Source organism: Saccopteryx leptura, chromosome 13 (assembly GCF_036850995.1).
Source record: "Saccopteryx leptura isolate mSacLep1 chromosome 13, mSacLep1_pri_phased_curated, whole genome shotgun sequence".
In the NCBI taxonomy this organism is placed as follows: Eukaryota; Metazoa; Chordata; class Mammalia; order Chiroptera; family Emballonuridae; genus Saccopteryx; species Saccopteryx leptura.
This window is the reverse complement of record NC_089515.1, coordinates 43525592-43547091: the sequence shown is the minus strand read 5'-3', so window position 1 is coordinate 43547091 and position 21500 is coordinate 43525592. Positions and strand designations below refer to the sequence as shown.

The 21500-nt window shown below is 48.7% G+C and overlaps 1 protein-coding gene and 1 pseudogene across 1 annotated transcript; both read left to right on the top strand.

Annotated features, from left to right (window-relative positions):
- The first annotated feature begins 1290 nt into the window (after nt 1–1290).
- CHRNA3 (cholinergic receptor nicotinic alpha 3 subunit) lies at nt 1291–21093 on the top strand. Its single transcript, XM_066354974.1, has 6 exons — nt 1291–1539; nt 3054–3193; nt 3304–3348; nt 4917–5026; nt 13756–14767; nt 18751–21093. Exons 1-6 carry the CDS (start codon nt 1482–1484, stop codon nt 18877–18879), a joined length of 1494 nt encoding a protein of 497 aa, XP_066211071.1. The 5' UTR covers nt 1291–1481; the 3' UTR covers nt 18880–21093.
- Nucleotides 4641–4807, top strand: LOC136385168 (small nucleolar RNA SNORA57; annotated as a pseudogene).
- Nucleotides 21094–21500: the final 407 nt, after the last annotated feature.

Genomic DNA, 21500 nt, shown 5'->3' with positions numbered 1-21500 from the left:
GCTGCCTTGAGCGCAGGATCATAGATAACTCCCCATGGTTGCTGGTTTCAGCCCAAAGGTTGCTGGCTTGAAGCTCAAGGTCTCTGGCTTGAGCCCAAGGTCACTGGCTTGAGCAAGGGGTCACTCATTCTGCTGGAATCCCCCTGTCAAGGCACATATGAGAAAGCAATCAATGAACAATTAAGGAGCTACAGCAAAGAATTGATGCTTCTCATGTCTCCCTTTCTGTCTGTCCCTGTCTGTCCCTCTCTCTGTCTCTGTCACACACACACACACACACACACACACACAAAAACCTCACCCATTTTAAGTGTACAATTCAAGGAGCGTTGGTAAATTTATCACCATAATCCAGTTCTGGAACATTTGTATCACTCCAGTAAGACTCCTTATACATACCTGTTTTTACTTTTGAGTCTAGAGGGTTCTTTGTTTCTTCTGGATATGAGATTTGCAATCTTTTCCAAATTAAGGGATTTTGTCAAGAGAATGAGAATGTGCTAACCAGGGACATGAGAGGTAGGCCCCAATCCTTACAGACATTTTCTGGGTCCTGTAAAACGTCTCCTTTTATCTGGTTTTAATTCTAGTAGGAGGTCCATTCCTGAAATAATAAAGGCAACTAATCTGTCCTGCAATGAAGGAACCCCAAGGAAGCCTGCAGGTGTCCCGCCCCCCCCCCCCCCCGCGGTGGGCGGTCAGAGAGGCCAAGGGGCCCCAGAATAGCCTGGTCACTGCAGGCTCCTGAGGTGCAAATGCTGGTGGGCCACAAAGGAGGTTCTGCAGGGGGCCAGGGGCTGGGAGCTCAGAGCCCTCTCTGATAGACTCATCTTGACATCTCATTTTTTGTTTTTTCTTTCTTTCGTTTCACTTTTTACAAGGAAGCATTTCAAACATTCTAAAAGCCAACAGTATAACAAACCTCCAAAACTTCTCACGGAGCCGCATCAATTATACCACCACAGGTGACTCCAATCCTCCTCCTCCCCACACTGCATGGACTCCGAAAAACCAAATACCATTATCACACCTAAAATATTTAATACTTAATCGCGTTAAAAATCTGGAGGCTTCGTTCAGAGGTGTGTTAGGAGCCCTCAGAGAGACCAGCGGAACGCGCGGGACACGCCTGAACGGAGAATCCCACGTGGTGCTCCCCCTGGCGGCCCTCAGCCCTGTTTTGGACTCACGGGGCGGAGCGGCCCCCAGGCTCGCACAGGCAACCCTCCTGATTGGCCGGCGCCGGCACATCCCGGCAACAGACTCGGTGCAGTCCAGGGAGGGCCTGCCCAGACTCCGAGCGCGCGGCGGGCGGGGTTGGAGGGGAGGCCGGGAAGAACCCCGAGCCCCGTGTTTCCCCACCCCGTTTGGTTCCGAGTGGCCGCAGCGCGGGGAGCCCACAGACCCAGTCTGCCTCCGCCACACTGCGTTTGCTCCCGCTCCCGATCGCTCGGGGTCTCCGGGCAGCTGGCCTTTCGGCCATGGGCGCACACTCGCATCCGGCGCACCCACTTCTGCTGTTGCTGCTGCTGATACCAGGTACACGCGCGGGCCAAAGGACATACGCCTCGAGAGGGGACAGGATGCTCTGAGACGGAACGCGGGATCCAAGCGGGGGGAGCGCGAAGCCGGAGCCGGGGATCGGACCTGCAGCGCACTCCCTCCCGTCCGCGGCGAACTGGGTGGGGACGCGCGTTTCTTTTGGGCGCATTGCCTCCTGAGGCCTCTGCTTGGAGCACTGGGTCCGGGGTGGCGTGCCCGGGGCGTTGGCTCCACTGTCTACACCTCACACCCGTACTCGTTTTACGTACAAGTGGGGAAACTGAGGCCGAGAGAGGCAAAGACTTGAAAGACTCCTGGGAAATGAGGACAGTTATTCGGGCCCGGGGACCTAGCGTGCACGCCAGCCTCCCCTCCTGTCGTCACTTGGTGCTCAGCAACGAGCGCGCCTCCCGCCTCTGCCAGGTTAGGGAGAAGTGACCACAACCCGTTGCCACAAGTCTCTGTCTGGCCTGGGAGGGCCGGTTGTACGAAGGGTCAGGATTTGGTAGGGTTGCAGGGAGAGCTTTTGGAAGAACGCGATGTAGCTCTGCGATCAGAGCACCGTTTCTGCCATTTGGTGCTGAGCCCCCCCCCCCCCCCCCCAGCCTTGCACTCCCTAGAGCTCCAGCATGTAGCCGCTCCTTTATTGGGGGGAGGGGCCACAGGAAGGAAGCAGGCACTATCCCATTTCAAGACCTGAAGAAGCTGGGACGTTACCAGGGATTCTCCTTAAACTCTCCCCAGATTGTAAATGGGAAGCAGCAAACAGCTGATTCAAGATGCCTGGAGTGTAAAGGGGTCCCCAAGGGTTTCAGAGAGGTTAGGGTCTTTGATCAGCATGTGAAGACAGTGTCAGCAGGAACTCTGCATCATACTCTGAGATCAGTGGAGCCATGTAGGTGCCCAGCTTCTAAGAGGGTTGGTGGCCAAACCCCACCACGGTCCTGGGTGGGATAGAGAGCTCCAGACTGAGACTGTAGTCTCCCAGTGGGAGGCTGGGAGGCACAACACCTGTCCCTGGGTGGCCCTGCTCCTGGGAGTAGACTGGTCATCTCCATCATGGAAGCGGCAAGGGGCTGTACCTATGTAGACTACACACCTGCCCCGTTGTAACAATGAAAATAAGGAGAGTTCCTGAACTCTAACCACATGCTAACACTGAGCTGAGCCCTTCACTTGTAACAACCCTACGACGTGGATATGTTTATAGTCTTTGTTTTTCACATTAAAAAACAGAGGTTAGGCGACTTGCCTAAGCTCACATAGCTCACAAGTAGCTTGTCAGGATTTGTACCAGATATATCCAAATTCAGAACCCAGGCTTATAAGTGTGACCTGATGGAATCCCCATCCCTCCTGGGCCTCAGTTTCCCAATCTTTAAACTCAAAGGAGTGAAACCAATCTGAAAGTCTAGAGTTCCACAGAGAACCCCCAGTGAGTGGAAAGGAGGCTGTAGCAAGCAGGTGTCCCTGGTAAGGGGGAAAGGGTCTAACAGGGCTACTTTCCACAGTGGCCAGTGGCTCAGAGGCCGAGCACCGTCTGTTTGAGCGGCTGTTTGAAGATTACAATGAGATCATCCGGCCTGTGGCCAATGTGTCTGACCCCGTCATTGTCCAGTTTGAGGTGTCGATGACTCAGCTGGTGAAGGTGGTGAGTGCCGGAGCCATAAGCTGTGGCCGTGGGGAATGGGGTTTCTGGAAAAGGCTTTCCCAGAACCTTGTTTTTGTACTTCACGCATCTACTTTAATCTACCTTTCTAGGATGAAGTAAACCAAATTATGGAGACAAACCTCTGGCTCAAGCAAGTAAGTGACCAGACCCTGAGCACTGCTGCCCCCTGGTGGTGAGTGCTCTATTTGCTGTCGGTGAACGGAGAAGGATCCAAAGCTCAAGCTAGGGCCTTCATTCCTGTAGTCCCAGACTGAGGTCCATAGACTGAGGTGCATAGACTGGGGTCCACTGACTGGCTGGTCTGTTCCTTCTTGGACTTGAGTCCCAAGATTCCCACAGGAAAGACTGCAGGGCCAGGCGCCTCAAGTCACAGATAACAGACTGCACCTTCGAGGAAGAAGCTTTCTCCATGGTCACTCACATAATAAAATGGGACAGAACTGGGTCTGGAGCCCAACCCCCCAACTCTAGGGTGGGGCATAAGACCACCTTCTTCCCTTCTTCTTCCCAAAAATTCATCCTTAAATCAGAATTAGACATTATAGTAATTGTTTGTAGGGTAGAACAGGGGCTCTGGATTTTCCTGTTCAGATTAAGACCAAAGAAATTGTTTTCCATATGTCTCCCCAGGGTGGCTCTGCCATGATCGGGACAAATAACTCACTGGCCTGATGGTGACCCTTCCACCAGCCCCTCCACCCGAGTGCTCCGGTTCCTCCCAGGAGGCTGGAACACCAGGTGGGCATAGTGCCCACTCAGTGCCCTATGGCACACGTTCCCTCAGGCCACACCTCCCCCCTCCCCCCAGGGACTCGGGACTTAGATCTCCCAGCCTCTGTACCCAGACATTTCTTGGGCCCCAATGGGATCGTGGCTCCTTTCCCAGAATCCTTCAGAGGCCAACCCTGTTTAACCTGGTGGTGGAAGAGGGTTCTGTGTGTGCTTAGCACTCTGTTTAGGGAGCTTGATGGGGAACATGTCTGAAAAACACTCCTGGAGAGTCATTTTAGGGGACGTAAACAGCACGAGCTTAAGGCCTGGACCTGGACCTGGACCTGGCCAGAGTAAGTACTGGGGGTCCTTACGTGATTGATGAGGGACTGCTGGCCCACAGTCACGGCAGCAGCGGCCCCAGGAGAGCCAGGAGGTGGCCTGTACCCAGCCTAGTACTCTCCCCCACTAGCACCCACACAAGAAATTGGGCCCATATGGTCTGCAGCATGGAGGCAGCTCCGTGACACATGACAGGGGTGGGGAGTTCACCTAAGCAGATGTCGTCAAGAGAACTTAAACCGCCTGACCCATGGTGGCACAATGGATAAAGCAATGGCCTGGAATGCTGAGATCACTGGTTCAAAACCCTGGGCTTGCGCAGTCAAGGCACATACCAGAAGCAACTACTATGAATTGATGCTTCCCACCCCCACCCCCATTTTTTCTCTCTCTCTAAAATCAATAAATATTTTTAAAAATAAAATAAAAAGAGAAGCGTAATGTACGGAGGCAGAGCAGTGGGCTCCGGCCCCTCAGTGTCATGTCTTTGGTGCCTATGGTTTCCATCTGCCGGTTCTATCCTCAGGCGCCGGGACACGGGGGAAATAACTAAGATAAATAAATAAATAAATAAATAAATAAATAAATAAAAAAAATAGAAAGAGAAGTTAAACCACTGTGCTCTTTTTCTGCTGCCTCCTCCCCCCAGATCTGGAACGACTACAAGCTGAAATGGAACCCCTCTGACTACGACGGGGCAGAGTTCCTGCGTGTCCCGGCACAAAAGATCTGGAAGCCCGACATCGTACTCTACAACAAGTAAGGGAGGGTGGCTCCACGTTCTCGGGCAGCCTGGCCTTCCTCGGACCTTTTCCAACAGGGCTTCATTCATTGGTTCACCCCACAGGTGTTTACTGAGCAGCTAGTGCACGCCAGCTAATGGAGACACAGTGGCACACAGAAGAGATAGATCTCCTGCCTCTAGGAGTTTACTGTGCAGCAGAGAAGACAGGCCTGTGTTATAATGTCCAAAAAAATGTGCAATTGTAGACTAGAGCAAGGGCAAGGAAGGGAAATAACATGGCGGGGGTGGGGCAGCATCTGCCACCATGGCTTTTTCTAGGACTGAGCTTTCTTGTAAGTTAGGTCCCAGCAGGCCCCATGCGGTTAGGCCTCGGGAAGGTGTTCTGCTCACATCCCTGCCCTGCCTGACGCCCTCTCCACACACACTGCCCACCTGCTTCAGGACGCCGCAAAGGTTCCCCTCTGCCACTTGGAATCTGTGCATTGGTGCACCTCTCTCTCCTAACATGTCACTTAAGCTCTGTTATTAGGTAAACAAAATTTAATTGGTATTTTGATATTTTACAGTATGTGCTAGTTTGTTCTTGGGTACTAAAAATCATCATTTTTTTTTCCACCTGTGCTTTCTTGCATTTTAACCATTAAGTGTTTTTTGGTTGTTTTTTTTCCAGCACAACACTTCATTTGATTTAGTCTGGTTTTAATGAATAAAAGCATTCTGTGTTTAGGTTTTTATGCCATATTAGTACAAACGAATATATATATATTTTTGTTGTTGTTGTTGTTGTTGTTTTATATTTTCCGAAGCTGGAAACGGGGAGAGACAGTCAGACAGACTCCCGCATGCGCCCGACCGGGATCCACCTGGCACACCCACCAGGGGCGACGCTCTGCCCACCAGGGAGCGATGCTCTGCCCCTCCGGGGCGTCGCTCTGCCACAACCAGAGCCACTCTAGCGCCTGGGGCAGAGGCCAAGGAGCCATCCCCAGGGCCCGGGCCATCTTTGCTCCAATGGAGCCTTGGCTGCGGGAGGGGAAGAGAGAGACAGAGAGGAGGGGGGGGGGGGCGGGGGTTAAGAAGCAAATGGGCGCTTCTCCTATGTGCCCTGGCCGGGAATCGAACCCGGGTCCCCTGCACGCCAGGCCGACACTCTACCGCTGAGCCAACCAGCCAGGGCCAAAACGAATATATTTTACTATTAGTATTAGGACTGGAGAAGCTGTGTTTTTGGCTGAATCCTACTTTCTGGTCACTGGCTAAAGGAAGGGGCATCTTTAACCACTCCAGAGATGGTCTATGTTTCATTTACTGTCTTCCCACGGGAAAAAAAAAACCCAGAATTCATAAATAGGGTTCTTTCATGCAATCCAGATTTGTAAATTGATCTGTGAGGAACTGGGATGCAAGATAAACTCAGCTGGTTTGCAGAATGTAAGCTGTCCTGGAAACCTGCCCAGAGGCTCTTAGGGAGCTGGGCAGGGTGGTAAGAAGTTTTACTGAGCTAGAATTTAGAAAACCGACAAAATTTTTAATCTTATGATTTAAATATTATAGCTGTTTTCTTCCTGGAAATCTTGGGTGAACAGTGAACTTTAGGACATAGGCTTGTCACAGTACTGAGAGACATGGTGAAGTGCTTCAAATTGAGTTTGGGAGAAGTGACTATCATAAGGAATTTCCTTAGAATGTGAAACTGAAAATAACATTGAAAGAAAGTCATCCAACTCGTCTCTCATAGTTAGAACTTCGGTTTCTCAGGATTGGTCCTCTGTTGAGGGTTTCTCTTTATTTCAACACTAGGAACACCTTTTACCTTCATACGCTAAAGTTTCTCCTATGACGTCTTGTTTTCTGTAATTCACTGTCTAATGGAATCCTCAGAACATGCTCACAATATCCCCTAAGTCCTTACACATTCATATCTCATTGCAGCCTTTTTAGATAATACTTTCAGGTCACTTACCTGGATATGAAATCCTTGGCTTGTTTTTTTCCTTCCATGAAAATCTTTAAAATGCTGGCTTGTGTCCTGGTACAAAGTGTTGCTTTCAAAATCTGATGCCAGGCCCTGGCCTGTTGGCTCAGTGGTAGAGCGTCGGCCTGGCGTGCGGGGGTCCCGGGTTCGATTCCCAGCCAGGGCTCACAGGAGAAGCGCCCATTTGCTTCTCCACCCCTCCCCCTCTCCTCTCTGTCTCTCTCTTCCCCTCCCGCAGCCGAGGCTCCATTGGAGCAAAGATGGCCCGGGCGCTGGGGATGGCTCCTTGGCCTCTGCCCCAGGTGCTAGAGTGGCTCTGGTTGCAGCAGAGCGACGCCCTGGAGGGGCAGAGCATCGCCCCCTGGTGGGCGGAGCGTCGCCCCTGGTGGGCGTGCCGGGTGGATCCCGGTAGGGCGCATGCGGGAGTCTGTCTGACTGTCTCTCCCCGTTTCCAGCTTCGGAAAAATACAAAAAAAAAAAAAAAAATCTGATGCCAGTCTAATTTTCTTATTCTTGTAAAATCGGGTGACTTTTGGGAAAGGGGACATTTCCCAAATTATGAGTAAGTGTCTCAGGGCCAAAAATGTAAACAAGGACTATCCTAGACCAGTGATTTTCAACCTTTTTTGAGCCACGGCACATTTTTTACATTTACAAAATCCTGGGGCACACCACCTACCAAAATGACACTCTAGCCCTGGCCGGTTGGCTCAGCGGTAGAGCGTCGGCCTGGCGTGCGGGGGACCCGGGTTCGATTCCCGGCCAGGGCACATAGGAGAAGCACCCATTTGCTTCTCCACCCCCCCCCCTTCCTCTCTGTCTCTCTCTTCCCCTCCCGCAGCTAAGGCTCCATTGGAGCAAAGACGGCCCGGGCTCTGGGGATGGCTCCTTGGCCTCTGCCCCAGGCGCTAGAGTGGCTCTGGTCGCAGCAGAGCGACGCCCTGGAGGGGCAGAGCATCGCCCCCTGGTGGGCAGAGCGTCGCCCCTGGTGGGCGTGCCAAGTGGATCCCGGTCGGGCGCATGCGGGAGTCTGTCTGACTGTCTCTCCCCGTTTCCAGCTTCAGAAAAATACAAAAAAAAAACAAAAAAAAAAAACGACACTCTAACACAGTACATATTATACATATAGTTAATAATATAGTTTCTAAATGTATTTATACTCACTTAGTGTGAAACCTGGGCCTGTTTCGATGAACACAAAAGGATATCCTGGCAGGAATGGTAGAAAGACACACAAGAAGCTCTTCCTCAACAGTTCTCAGTCTCTCTCTGTTTTTAGTTTTTATCGCAGTCAAGCTTGAGAAGCTCAGCTCACATAGATATGTGGTTGAAAACGGGAGCAATGTCAAAATAGCTTTGTTGGCCAGAATGGGGAACTCCTTGGCAACAGATAACCAAAAACTGTCCAAAGGAAGACCAGCAAACTTTAGCTTTCAAGTTTGATAACATTGTGACGCATTGTATATCACCCTCTGCGGGGGCCTCTTTTAAAAAGAAAAAGGTCAAATATCTATATACACCATCAGGATAGACATAACCAGCTGAGGCTAAGGCTTCATCTAGTGGTGGCAACATTTACCTCCAGTCCTGACCAGGATTAGAAATCGGGACCATGGGGAGGAGTAGCAGCTTTAACTACTCGCCACGGCCACACAATGACAAGTGCGTGGCAGCCCGAGCGGGGAACTTCCTGGGTGTGGATGAGAGGCGGCCTACTATTGGTTCATCGCTAGTGGTCGGGATGAATTCTAGAAGGTGATTGGTCAGTGAGCGTTCCCTGTGCCTCCACTCTTCCTGTCACTGATAGCTGGAGGGATTGTGAGGGATTGTGAGGGAATGTTTATGTTCGGATGGAGGTGGCTGGTGGCAGGCCGGATAAATGGCCTCCGCGGGCTGTATCCGGCTTGCGGGGCCGTAGTTTGGGGACCCATGTTTAATTTCCCCACGGCACACCTGACCATGTCTCACAGCACACTAGTATGCCACGGCATACTGGTTGAAAAACACTGTCCTAGACAAACTGGGATGTTGTCTGTAAATGCATTGTTCTTTTTGCTTAGGTAACCAAGAGATACTTTTCCTTTGTCTTTAAAGTCTAGTTGTTTTACTGTGTACCATGTACTTAAGGAGCCTTCTTTCATTCTTGGGAATATTTTTGTGGGGTTTTTTTTAGTTACACTTTTTAAGATTTGTTTTGTCCTATTGTTCTGATTATCTCTCCAGGAACTCCATTTTTACATATATTGGAACTTACTTACCTCTATTTTCTCTAGATATTATTTTCTCTCAAATTGTTTTCCTTTGTCTCTGATTTAAAATGATTTTTTCTCCTTTCTGTCTTTCATTTCCATTATCATGCTTATGTTTTCTCTAATTTAGTCTTTGCTTTCTTTTTTTCCTAATCCTGTCTGAAATTCTGTCAGTTCTTTATACATCCTCTTGCTGTTTACAAATTATTCCATAACGCCTCTATTTCTGATTTATGTGGCTCTTTCAAAGTTTCTGAAGATTTCTCAGTTTCTTTCAGCTTCACTGGTAATATCCGATGATCAGTTTCATCTGCTCCATGGCTGCTTTTGTGGTGTGTACTTATCTGCTTGCATGTTATTCAGTTTTGGGTTTTTTTTGTTTTTGTTTTCCTGAAGCTGGAAACAGGGAGAGACGGTCAGACAGACCTCTGCATGTGCCCGGACCGGGATCCACCCGGCACGCCCACCAGGGGCGATTGCTCTGCCCACCAGGGGGGGATGCTCTGCCCATCCTGGGCGTCGCTATGTCACTACCAGAGCCACTCTAGCACCTGAGGCAGAGGCCACAGAGCCATCCCCAGCGCCCAGGCCATCTTTGCTCCAATGGAGCCTTAGCTGCGGGAGGGGAAGAGAGAGACAGAGAGGAAGGAGAGGGGGAGGGGTGGAGAAGCAGATGGGCACCTCTCCTGTGTGCCCTGGCCGGGAATCAAACCCGGGACTTCTGCACGCCAGGCTGACGCTCTACCACTGAGCCAACCGGCCAGGGCTTGTTATTCAGTTTTTTATTTTTCTTATTATATGTGTATACGGGGCTCAACACAATCCTTTCCTGTTGCTCTTGTTTAAATTGACGGCCTTTGTTGTACTTTTAGCACAAGTCCCCAGAGGGAGTGGAAGTAGCAAGGGTGGCTGGCTTGTTTCACCTGCCTGGATTCCCTCCTCACATAGTTGTCCAGAAGCATTAAAAGGATGCCTGTCCTGCAGCCACCTCCACAGTCTGAGAACTGTCACTTCCCTGTTCCTGTCTTCTTTCTCTTCTCACCCCAGGTTCCTGTCCTGCACGGTTTGGAGCCTACCCTACACAGCCTTTTCCTGGATGTGTCTCTGTCCTTCTGGAAGGGAATTTTGGGAGGTATTGCCAAGCTTGAGAGCCCACCCCAGCCATGACCGATGCAGACTCTCATTGTATCCCCACAATGGTCCCTCCCACAAATCGGAAACTGTGGAGCCCTCTCTGAAAAATCAGTGCCGAGTGGGGTCCTCCCTTTTGAGGGGCAGATACTTCTTGGTGGTTTCCACCTGGGGCTGTATGGACAGGAGGACTCCCCTTTCTCTGCCCCCCAGCAGCCTCCACCAGCTGCTCAGCCCATGTTTCCACATAGGATCCGTTGGTATTGGTGCTTAGATCCCACGCTCTCAGATTCTGAGGTTCATGGGGTTCTGTGTAACCTCTGTTGATGATGTGGTCGGTAGGTTTTTTCTTCTGCTGTCCCAGTTGCCCTATATTTCTGAGGGATTTGGAGGGATTAAATCACTGATCCCATCATGCTTTCTCCTACCACTCACCGGGCTCTCCCTGCTGAAGCTCTTTCCTCCTGTGAAAGCCGTGTCTCAGCTGACCATTTGTAGCCGCACATCTTTTCTTTTTCTTTTTTTCTTTTCTTTTTTTTCTTTTTTTGTATTTTTCTGAAGCTGGAAACGGGGAGAGACAGTCAGACAGACTCCCTCATGCGCCCGACCGGGATCCACCCGGCACGCCCACCAGGGGCGATGCTCTGCCCACCAGGGGGCGATGCTCTGCCCCTCCGGGGCATCGCTCTGTCGCTACCAGAGCCACTCTAGCGCCTGGGGCAGAGGCCAAGGAGCCATCCCCAGCGCTTGGGCCATCTTTGCTCCAATGGAGCCTTGGCTGCGGGAGGGGAAGAGAGAGACAGAGAGGAAGGGGGGGTGGAGAAGCAAATGGGCGCTTCTCCTATGTGCCCTGGCTGGGAATCGAACCCGGGTCCCCCGCACGCCAGGCCGATGCTCTACTGCTGAGCCAACCGGCCAGGGCACATCTTTTTCTAATCAACCCACATGGTTCAGCAACACATTGGCTCAGAGCCCCCCTGCCTCTGCTGCCCCTTCCTGGCAGCCATCTCCTGGGCACCCTGTAGGGGTGAGAGCTTCCTTTATTTTCCGGTCATTCATTCGATCAACAAATGTTTACCAAGTGCCCTCCATGTGGCTAGTGCCGTACCAGACCCTGGTCCCCAGCTAGATCTTCATCTTCTCTGTCTCCTGGTGGCAGAGACAGGCTGCTGACACTGGCCCGATCAGCAAGCAGGCCTCTGGTCTGGACAGACACACCAGGGTGGTGGCAGCAGCCACAGTGACCAGGATCCCTGGAAATAGAAATGTGTGTCAGCAACCAAGATAAGCTTATATCTCCAACATTTGACCTTGGAGCACACGTGGTTACGTGACTCCCCACTTGGGGTCCCAAGTTCTGATTGGTCAAGGCTGTGCTACAAACACTCCATGGGACCCTGAGCAGCTCAGTCCTGTTTTCTGGGTTTCAGTTTCCTCCTCAGTGAAATGAGGGCAGCAGACTATATAGCAGGTCAACACACCGTTTCTGCTGAGGGCCAGGCAGTAAACGCTTTAGGCTTTGAGAGCCACCCAGTCTTTCACAGCAACTCCACGCTGTGTGCGGCTCAAAAGTGGCAGTAGACAATAGACCATGATGGGTATGGCTGTGTGTTCCAGTAAGAATTTACCAGAAATCGGGGCCAGGCCTGGGGACCATAGTTTGCCAACACCTGGACCAGACTCTGGGCTCTGAAGGTCCCTTCCTGTTATGACATTCTCTTGGTCCCAGGATGCCGTAAGAAAAGTTGTGCTGGAAGCCTCTCCCTTCTCAGGGGTCTTTTCAACCCTGTGTAGAGCAGCCTCACAGCGTAGCTCCTTGTGCTGGACATGGGTCAGGTCCACTTGAGAGCGTGTGAGTCTTCGCCCCCCTACTTCTTACACTTCCCCTTATTTCCTGGAGCCAGGAGCTGGGCATAATCTTTTTGTGGGGAATTGAGGGCACAGCAAGTGTGAAGTGAGGGCTGGGGATGTATAAACCCAGAGAGGCACCTTTGAGACAAACCAGTTGACTGGAGTAAGGTAGGTCGTGGCTTTGGCATCAAGTGTTCATGTGTAACGATCGTCCTGCTTGACAGAGGCACATGAGGGTGGACAGCTAGACCCTAGTGAGGAGACATGTTTTCACACGTCCCTATCCAATAACAACACAGCACAAGGGAATCCTTAAATGCTTAGGTTTGTAATTTTTCTCAGCCCTTCAGGCAAATGGGTTTGGTGGTTGTTTCCTTTTGAAGGACTCTCAGAAATTAATAAGACTGAGCCAGAAGGCAGGGCCACTGTTGAGAGGACGGGCCAGCCTCCCTCTGGTGCAAGGGTGTGGACTTGGTCATCAGCAAACCTTTTGAACAAATCAGTTCACAGATACTCAGATAATTCTAAGAAAAGTAAGTCTCAGATGATTCTAAGAAGAAACATGGGGACAGTGGGCAAGGAGAGGGAAACAGAAGGTGTAAAGGAACCTGTCATACTGGATTTGAAAGACAGGGAGTCAGACACATGATTATTCTAAAACAGCCCTGGGAGAAATGGGGAGTGTGGTGAATGGTAGAGATGGGGTCTGACACCTATCTACAAAGTGTATTAAATGGTCCCCTTGTGGTTTCACACACATGTGTGTGTACACACATCAGATGCCCAATGGAGAATAGTAAGGAGGCATTGATGAAGTCTAAACCACAGGAACAGAGGGTGGCAAATATCCCCAAAGGTCCCCTGTCTCCAGTACAACAACTTCCATCCTGTTTTGGGGTGTTTTTTTTTTACAGAGACAGAGAAAGAGTCAGAGAGAGGGATAGATAGGGACAGACAGACAGGAATGGAGAGAGATAAGAAGCATCAATCATTAGTTTTTTGTTGCGACACCTTAGATGTTCATTGATTGCTTTCTCATATGTGCCGTGGACCGTGGGGCTACAGCAGACCAAGTAACCCCTTGCTCGAGCCAGCAACCTTGGGCTCAAGCTGGTGAGCCTTGCTCAAAACAGATGAGCCTGCACTCAAGCTGGCGACCTTGGGGTCTCGAACCTGGGTCCTCTGCATCCCAGTCCGATGCTCTATCCACTGCGCCACCGCCTGGTCAGGCTCCATCCTGTTTCTTTATTTAAAGGGAAGTTTATCAGGTCAGGCATTGTATGTTGTGGGATGAACCAGTGATGTCCTCAAGGGATGATGAGTGTGTCAGATTATGTTTATGGGGGGGGAGGTTCCTGGGCCTCGTCGTCCCCATTGGTAAGTGAGGTGGTTGAAGAGTGACCTTTTATAGCACTTTGAGCTCTCACATTCCACAGTTGTACAAATTGTTATTCACCTTCCACCTGCCGGCGTGTGAGAGCTGGACCAGATGACTACTTTGTAGTGACCATGCCATGCCCCCTCTTTGTCTCTGCAGTGCAGTTGGGGATTTCCAGGTGGATGACAAGACCAAAGCTTTGCTCAAGTACACGGGGGAAGTGACTTGGATCCCTCCGGCCATCTTTAAGAGCTCATGCAAAATTGACGTGACCTACTTCCCATTTGATTACCAAAACTGCACCATGAAGTTTGGCACTTGGTCCTACGACAAGGCGAAAATCGACTTGGTCCTCATCGGCTCCTCCATGAACCTCAATGAATACTGGGAGAGTGGTGAGTGGGCCATCATCCGAGCCCCAGGCTACAAGCACGAGATCAAGTACAACTGCTGTGAGGAGATCTACCAGGACATCACGTACTCGCTGTACATCCGGCGCCTGCCCCTCTTCTACACCATCAACCTCATCATCCCCTGCCTGCTCATCTCCTTTCTCACCGTGCTCGTCTTCTACCTGCCCTCCGACTGCGGCGAGAAGGTGACCCTGTGCATCTCGGTCCTCCTCTCTCTGACCGTCTTCCTCCTGGTGATCACTGAGACCATCCCGTCCACGTCGTTGGTCATCCCCTTGATCGGCGAGTACCTTCTGTTCACCATGATTTTTGTCACTCTGTCCATTGTCATCACCGTCTTTGTGCTCAACGTGCACTACCGAACCCCCACCACGCACACAATGCCCATGTGGGTGAAGACCATATTCTTGAACGTGCTTCCCAGGGTCATGTTCATGACCAGGCCGGCAGGCAATGAGGACAGCGCCCCAAAGCCGAGACCCATCTACAGTGCTGAGCTCTCCAACCTGAACTGCTTCAGCCGCACAGAGTCTAAGACCTGCAAGGAAGGCCGCGCCTGCCAGGACGGGATGTGTGGCTTCTGCCGCCACCGCAGGATGAAAATCTCAAACTTCACTGCCAACCTCACGAGGAGCTCCAGTACTGAGTCTGTCGATGGTGTGCTCTCGCTTTCGGCTCTGTCACCGGAAATCAAAGAAGCTATTCAAAGTGTCAAATATATTGCTGAAAATATGAAAGCACAAAATGAAGCCAAAGAGGTAAGGACATGTTATTACATGGTATTATGTTGGTCATTCATTCACTCAACAAACATATTGGTTCGTGTGGGGTGAGGTGTAGGTCTGGGTTAAGAGATTACACTCTGGGCCTGACCAGGCAATGGCGCAGTGGATAGAGCATCAGCCTGGTACACTGAGGGCCCAGGTTTAAAACCCTGAGGTCGCCGGCTTGAGCGTGGGATCATAGACATGACCCCATGGTCGCTGGCTTGAGCCCAAGGTTGCTGGCTCATCTGGAGCCCCCCGATCAAGGCACATATGAGAAAGCAGTCAATGAATAACTTAGGTGCCTCAATGAAGAATTGATGCTTCTCATTTTTCTCCCTTCCTTTCTGTCTATCCCAGCCTGTCTGTCTGTCTCTCAAAAAAAAAAAAAAAAAAAAAAAGAAAGAAAGAAGGAAAGAAATTACACTCGAGTCAGCAGCCTGTGTTCAGACCAGCTCCTCCTGCCTCCATTACCAGTTACATGTCCTTGGACATGTCGCCTCCCCTCTCTGAGCCTGTCTTCTCATCTGTAAAGTTGGGTGATAGAGCTGTGAGAATACAGTGCCCTGAGTTAGCCACTGGGCTGCCAGCACTCTGCGCCAAGAGTTGATCAGAAGATAGGCTGGGATGATCTCCAACTAGTATTGATCAGCTCAGCTTAGACTTTTAATTTTACTTTCTCATTGGGTGTGTTTTTTCCCCTTTTAGGTATAATTTGCATCAAGTGCCCATCTCTTAAGTATACAGCTCAGTGAATGTTTGCATTGTGTGTACATTCGTGTAACCATGGATCCAAGTAAAAATAGAGGACATGTCCAGTGCCCAGAAAGTGTCCTGTTTCCTTTCCCAGTCAGTGTCTCCCCCCCTCCCTCCTCCAGAATGACTGATCCTTGGACTTCAATGAAATGAAATTACATAATATGAACTTTTTTTTTTTTTTTTTGTATTTTTCTGAGGTTGGAAACAGGGAGGCAGTCAGACACACTCCTGCATGCGCCCAACCGGGATCCACCCGGCATGCCCATCAGGGGGCGATGCTCTGCCCATCTGGGGCATTGCTCTGCCGCAATCAGAGCCATTCTAGCTCCTGAGGCAGAGGCCACAGAGCCATCTCAGCGCCCGGGCCAACTTTGCTCTAATGGAGCCTTGGCTGCGGGAGGGGAAGAGAGAGATAGAGAGGAAGGAGAGGGGGAGGGGTGGAGAAGCAGATGGGCGCTTCTCCTGTGTGCCCTGGCCGGGAATCAAACCTGGGACTCCCGCACACCAGGCTGATGCTCTACCACTGAGCCAACAGGCCAGGGCCAATATGAACTTATCTGACTCCCTTCATTCAATAAGATGCCTTTGAGGTTTATCCTTTTACTTGCTTCTTTTTCGTTGGCTTGTACTATCCTATAGTATGATGCACTGCCCTGTTAATCTGCTGTGGTTGGACGTTTGGTTATTTCTAGTTTGGGGCTAATTTGAATGAAGTTGCTATAAATATTCTTACACATGTATTTTGGTAATGATATGCACCCATTTCTTTTGAATATGCACCTGGGAGTGGAACTGCTGGATCATTGGGGAGCTGTATTTTTAACTGTAGTGGATACTGTAAGGTTTCCAGAATGTTTGAACCAGCTGACACTTCCCCATCCCCCCCTACCCCAGGGCTGGGAGAAAAGAGCAGCTCGGGCTCTCCCAGCCCGCCCCTCCCCAGACCCAGCTCACACTCACCAGGCCACACCTTCCCAAGTCCTGACAGTCCTCTGGGACACCCCCAGAGCTGGACTGCAGGGGTGGAGCCAGGAGCTTGCACTAGCTCACCATTTTGCCTAAACTCATGTACCTGTTACTCATCGTTAGTTCCAAAGTTTCCAGAGAATGGCCAAAATCATTGTACCTTAAAAACTTTGAGAGCCAGCCATGGCTGGACAGCTCGGTTGGTTAGAGCTTTGTCCCGAAGTGCAGAGGTTGCTGGTTTGATCCCAGGTCAGTGCACCTACAGGAACAGGTCTATGTTCTTGGCTCTCTCCCTCTCTTCCACCTTCCTCTCTCTCTAAAATCAATACATTAAAAAATTTTTTTCGGCCCTGGCCGGTTGGCTCAATGGTAGAGCGTCGGACTGGCGTGTGGAAGTCCCGGGTTCGATTCCCGGCTAGGGCACACAGGAGAAGCGCCCATCTGCTTCTCCACCCCTCCCCCTCTCCTTCCTCTCTGTCTCTCTCTTCCCCTCCCGCAGCCAAGGCTCCATTGGAGCAAAGTTGGCCCGGGCGCTGAGGATGGCTCTGTGGCCTCTGCCTCAGGTGCTAGAATGGCTCTGGTCACAACAGAGCGATGCCCCAGATGGGCAGAGCATCGCCCCTGGTGGGCGTGCTGGGTGGATCCCGGTCGGGCGCATGCGGGAGTTTGTCTGACTGCCTCCCCGTTTACAACTTCAGAAAAATACAAAAAAAAAAAAAAAAAAAATTTTTTTTCAAAAGACTTTGAGGACTCAATGTAACATTAATAAATATCTACCCAACTCTTTTTGCTGCATTGTTTGTATTCATGTTTAAGACCCAAGTCCCATCTCTCTTCACCAGGCTAAAACCCTGTGAATTGCTTCAGAGGGAGATTTATACTTAGATAAAGGCATTTTAAAATCAGCATTAACAAAAATAGGTATTATTCCTTAAGAACCTTCTGTCAAAAAAAAAAAAAAAAAAAACCTTCTGTCAAGCACATCATTTCATTTAATCCTCATAACAACCTTCTGTGGTAGGTACTATTTTTATCCCCATTTTACAGGTGAGGAAACCGAGGCTAAGGAAGGTCACATAACTTACCCAGACTCTCACAACTGAGAAAAGAGCAGAGCTGGGTTGTAATCAACGTATAGCTCCAAGCCTCTGCTGTCTCACTCCTCCAACCCCCCCAGCCTCCCAGGCCTGAGGAGGTTTAGCCAGCAGAGAGTAGGAGGGAATAACAGGGTCTGTTGTGTATTGGAAGCACTTACAAACCAAAATCTTACTTGTGGCAAATACAGCATAATTCCAATTTTACCTTCGACTCCTTAGTGTCATCAAGAGGACACATTTATTCCAGCTCATCATGGTGAAATAACTCCTGTCTCCAAGCCATTTTGGTCACTAAATTAAATTACTACATCCATGCTGTCTATTTGTTATGTGGTTATTTCTTCCAAATCAGTTGATTCATGAGTTCTCTCTTCTCAATTCAATTATGGTTTTCTTGCTTTCTGAACTGTCTAGGAGTATAATGAATGTACAACTCCCCTTCCTATTTCCAGCCTCAGTTGAAACCATATTCTATAATGAGCTTTGCTCCTTCTTACATATTTTACTGTATGATCAGCAGTCATTTCTGATTTTCAGCCTCTTCTGTCACCGTACAGAATCTCATGATACTTTGGACTTACAACTGAAGATGATATTTGGTTATTTAGACCAGTGATTTTCAACCTTTTTACACTTGGGGTCCAATGAAAATAGGAGAATTATTTTGGGGACTGCTAAGGCAGAAATCACCCTGAGCATGAACAAATTTGACCAAGAGCATAGGGTCTATACTCTTCATACAACATCAGGGTGGTTAAATCTTTCACAGACTGCCTGAAATTTCTAGCAGACCGGGTGTGTGGACCAGCAGTTAAAAAACACTTCACTAACTGGCCTTTCTGACTGTAAATTGGAATTTGACAGAAAAATAGGTTATGCACACATGAAGAAACTTCTGATTTAAATCAGATTTAATATGACACATGTTTTATACTATTTCTCTAGAACATGAAGAGAAACTTGAGTGGTATATTTCCTCAGACTACAGCAATGGGGGCGGGGGGAAAGGTTTCTTGCATTTTGGTGAAAATGGCTGCTTCTGCTGCAGCAATGTACATACAGTATTTATTAAATGGTCAGGATTGAAAAGGTATTCACGCTGTCTTCTCCTTCATGCTTCATCTTTTCCTCTTTCATGATTTTCTTATTTTTCAGATCCAAGATGACTGGAAGTATGTTGCCATGGTGATCGATCGTATCTTTCTGTGGGTTTTCATCCTGGTGTGCATTTTAGGGACAGCTGGCTTGTTTCTGCAGCCCCTGATGGCCAGGGATGACGCCTAAGCTCTGAACCGTGCATCTGCCTGAGGTGTATTGCCGTGGGGAGCTCTTTTTTTTTGTAATTGTGATAAAACCCACAACATAAAATTTACCATCTTAACCATTTTTATATTCACAGTTCAGTGGTATTAAGTACATTCACTGCCAATCACTATCCATCCCCACAACTCTTTGCATCTTGTAAAACTGAAGCTCTGTACCGTTAAACAGTCCCTATTTCTGCCAACTCCCCAGCCCCTGGCAACCACCATTCTGCTTCCTGTCTCTGCGTTTGACTACTCTGTTAAGCACCTCATATAAATGAAATCATACAGTATTTGTCTTTTTGTGACTGGCTTGTTTCACTTAGCATACTATCCTCAAGGTCCATCCATGTTGTAATATTTTGCAAAATTTCCTTTCTTTTTAAGGCTTCCATTGTCTGCAGAGACCAGTTTGCTATTCATTCATCTATTGATGGATACTTGAGTTGTTCCATCCTATGTGGATAATGATGCTATGAACCTGGGTGTAGAAATGTCTCTTTGAGCCTGACCAGGTCATGGCATAGTGGATAGAGCGTTGGCCTGAGATGCTGAGGACCCAGGTCACCAGGTTGAGTGCAGGGTTGCCAGCTTGAGCACAAGATCATAGACATGATCCCATGGTCACTGGCTTTAAAGCCCAAGGTTACTGTCTTGAGCAAGGAGTCACTGGCTCAGCTGGAGCACACCGCCCCCAAAGGCACATAAGAGAAAGCAATCAATGAACAACTAAGGTGCTGCAACTAGGAGTTGGTGCTTCTTATCTCTTATTCCTTCCTGTCTGTCTGTCTCTCTCTCTTAAAAAAAATATCTCTTTGAGAACCTGCTTTCAGTTCTTTTGAGTATATACCCAGAAGTGGAATTGTTGGATCATATAGTAATTCTATTTTTAACTTTCTAGGGAACCACCATACTATTTTCTACCATGGCTGCACCAACTTTACATTCCCAGAAATAGTGAGTGCCCCCGAGTTCTGATTTCTTTACATTCTTTTATTTATTTATTTATTTATTTGAGAGAGACAGAGAGAGACAGAGAGAGGAACAGACGGACAGACAGGAAGGGAAAGAGATGAAAAGCTTCAACTCTTCGTGCACCTTAGTTGTTCATTGACTGCTTTCTCATATGTGCCTTGACCGGGGGTGGGAGTGGCTACAGCAGAGTAAGTGACCCCTTGATCACACCAGCGACTTGGGCTTTAAGCTAGTGACCTTTAGGTTCAAGTCAGTGACCACGGAGACATGTCTACGATCCCACGCTCAAGCCAGTGACCCTGCGCTCAAACTGGTGAGCCTGTGCTCAAGCCAGTGACCTCGGGGTTTCAAACCTGGGTTCTCTGCATCCCAGTCTGACACTCTATCCACTGCCACTGCCTGGTCAGGCTAATTTCTTTACATTCTTGTCAACACTTCTCTGTTGGTTTGTTTTTAAGAGTAACCATCCTAATGGGTGTGAGGTGGTATCTCATTGTAGTTTTGATTTGCATTCCCTTAATTAGTGATGTTCTGTGTTTTTCCATGTGCCTATTGGCCAGGTGTATCTCTTCTTTGGAGAAATGTCTGTTCAAGTCCTTTGTCCATTTATGAATAAGGTTGATTTTTTATTTCTGTTACATTTTAGTTCTCTATATATTCAGCATTTTAATCCCTTATTAGATTCATGATTTGCAAATATTTTCTTCCATTCTGTGGATTGTCTTTTGATGTACAAAATTTAAAAATTTTCATGAAGTCCAACCTGTCTATTTTTTATTTTTACCTGCGCCTTTTGTGTCATAGCCAAGAAATCATTGCCAAATCCAATGTCACAAAGCATCGGTCCTGTTTTCTTCTAAGAGTTTTATTGTTTTAGATGCTTTAACAGTTACACACTTTGTATTATAAAGCTAATATCTTTGTTTTTGGCATTTCAAGATTTACTTATTATCCAGTTGTCTTGATTTTTGTCAAAAAAAGGTTCATGTAAGAAAAATTTCAAGTGTTTATTATGGATAAATTAACATTTAACCGGCCCTTTTGGTAAGGTAGAGAAATGTTAGAAGAGCTCTGGCTGGAAAGCTCGGTTAGTCAGAGCATGGTCCTGATACACAAGGGTTGCCAGTTCAATCCCTGGTCAGGACACATACAGAAATATATTGATGATTGATGTTTCTCTCTCTCTCTAAAGTTAATAAATATTTATAAAGAATTTTTAAATGTTAGAATATAAGTCTTCCACAATGACAGAATATGTAGACTGGGCTAAATATGAAGTGTTTCCCTTTTATTTTAATGATTGAAACATAAATGGGTAGAAAACTTGCTGTTCATAAATGTGAAAATCATTTGGTTCAGTATCAGAAGAGTTCTCAGTGGTATCTCTCTTTTTTTTTTTTTTTTTTTTTTTTTTTTGCATTTCTCTGAAGTGAAAAGCTGGAAGGCAGAAAGATAGACTCCTGCATGTGCTCAACCGGGATCCACCTGGCATGCCCGCTTGCGGGCGATGCTCTGCCCATCTGGGCCATTGCAACCAGAGCCATTCTAGCACCTGGGGCAGAGGCCATGGAGCCATCCTCAGCGCCCAGGCCAGCTTTGCTCCAATGGAGCCTTGGCTGCAGGAGG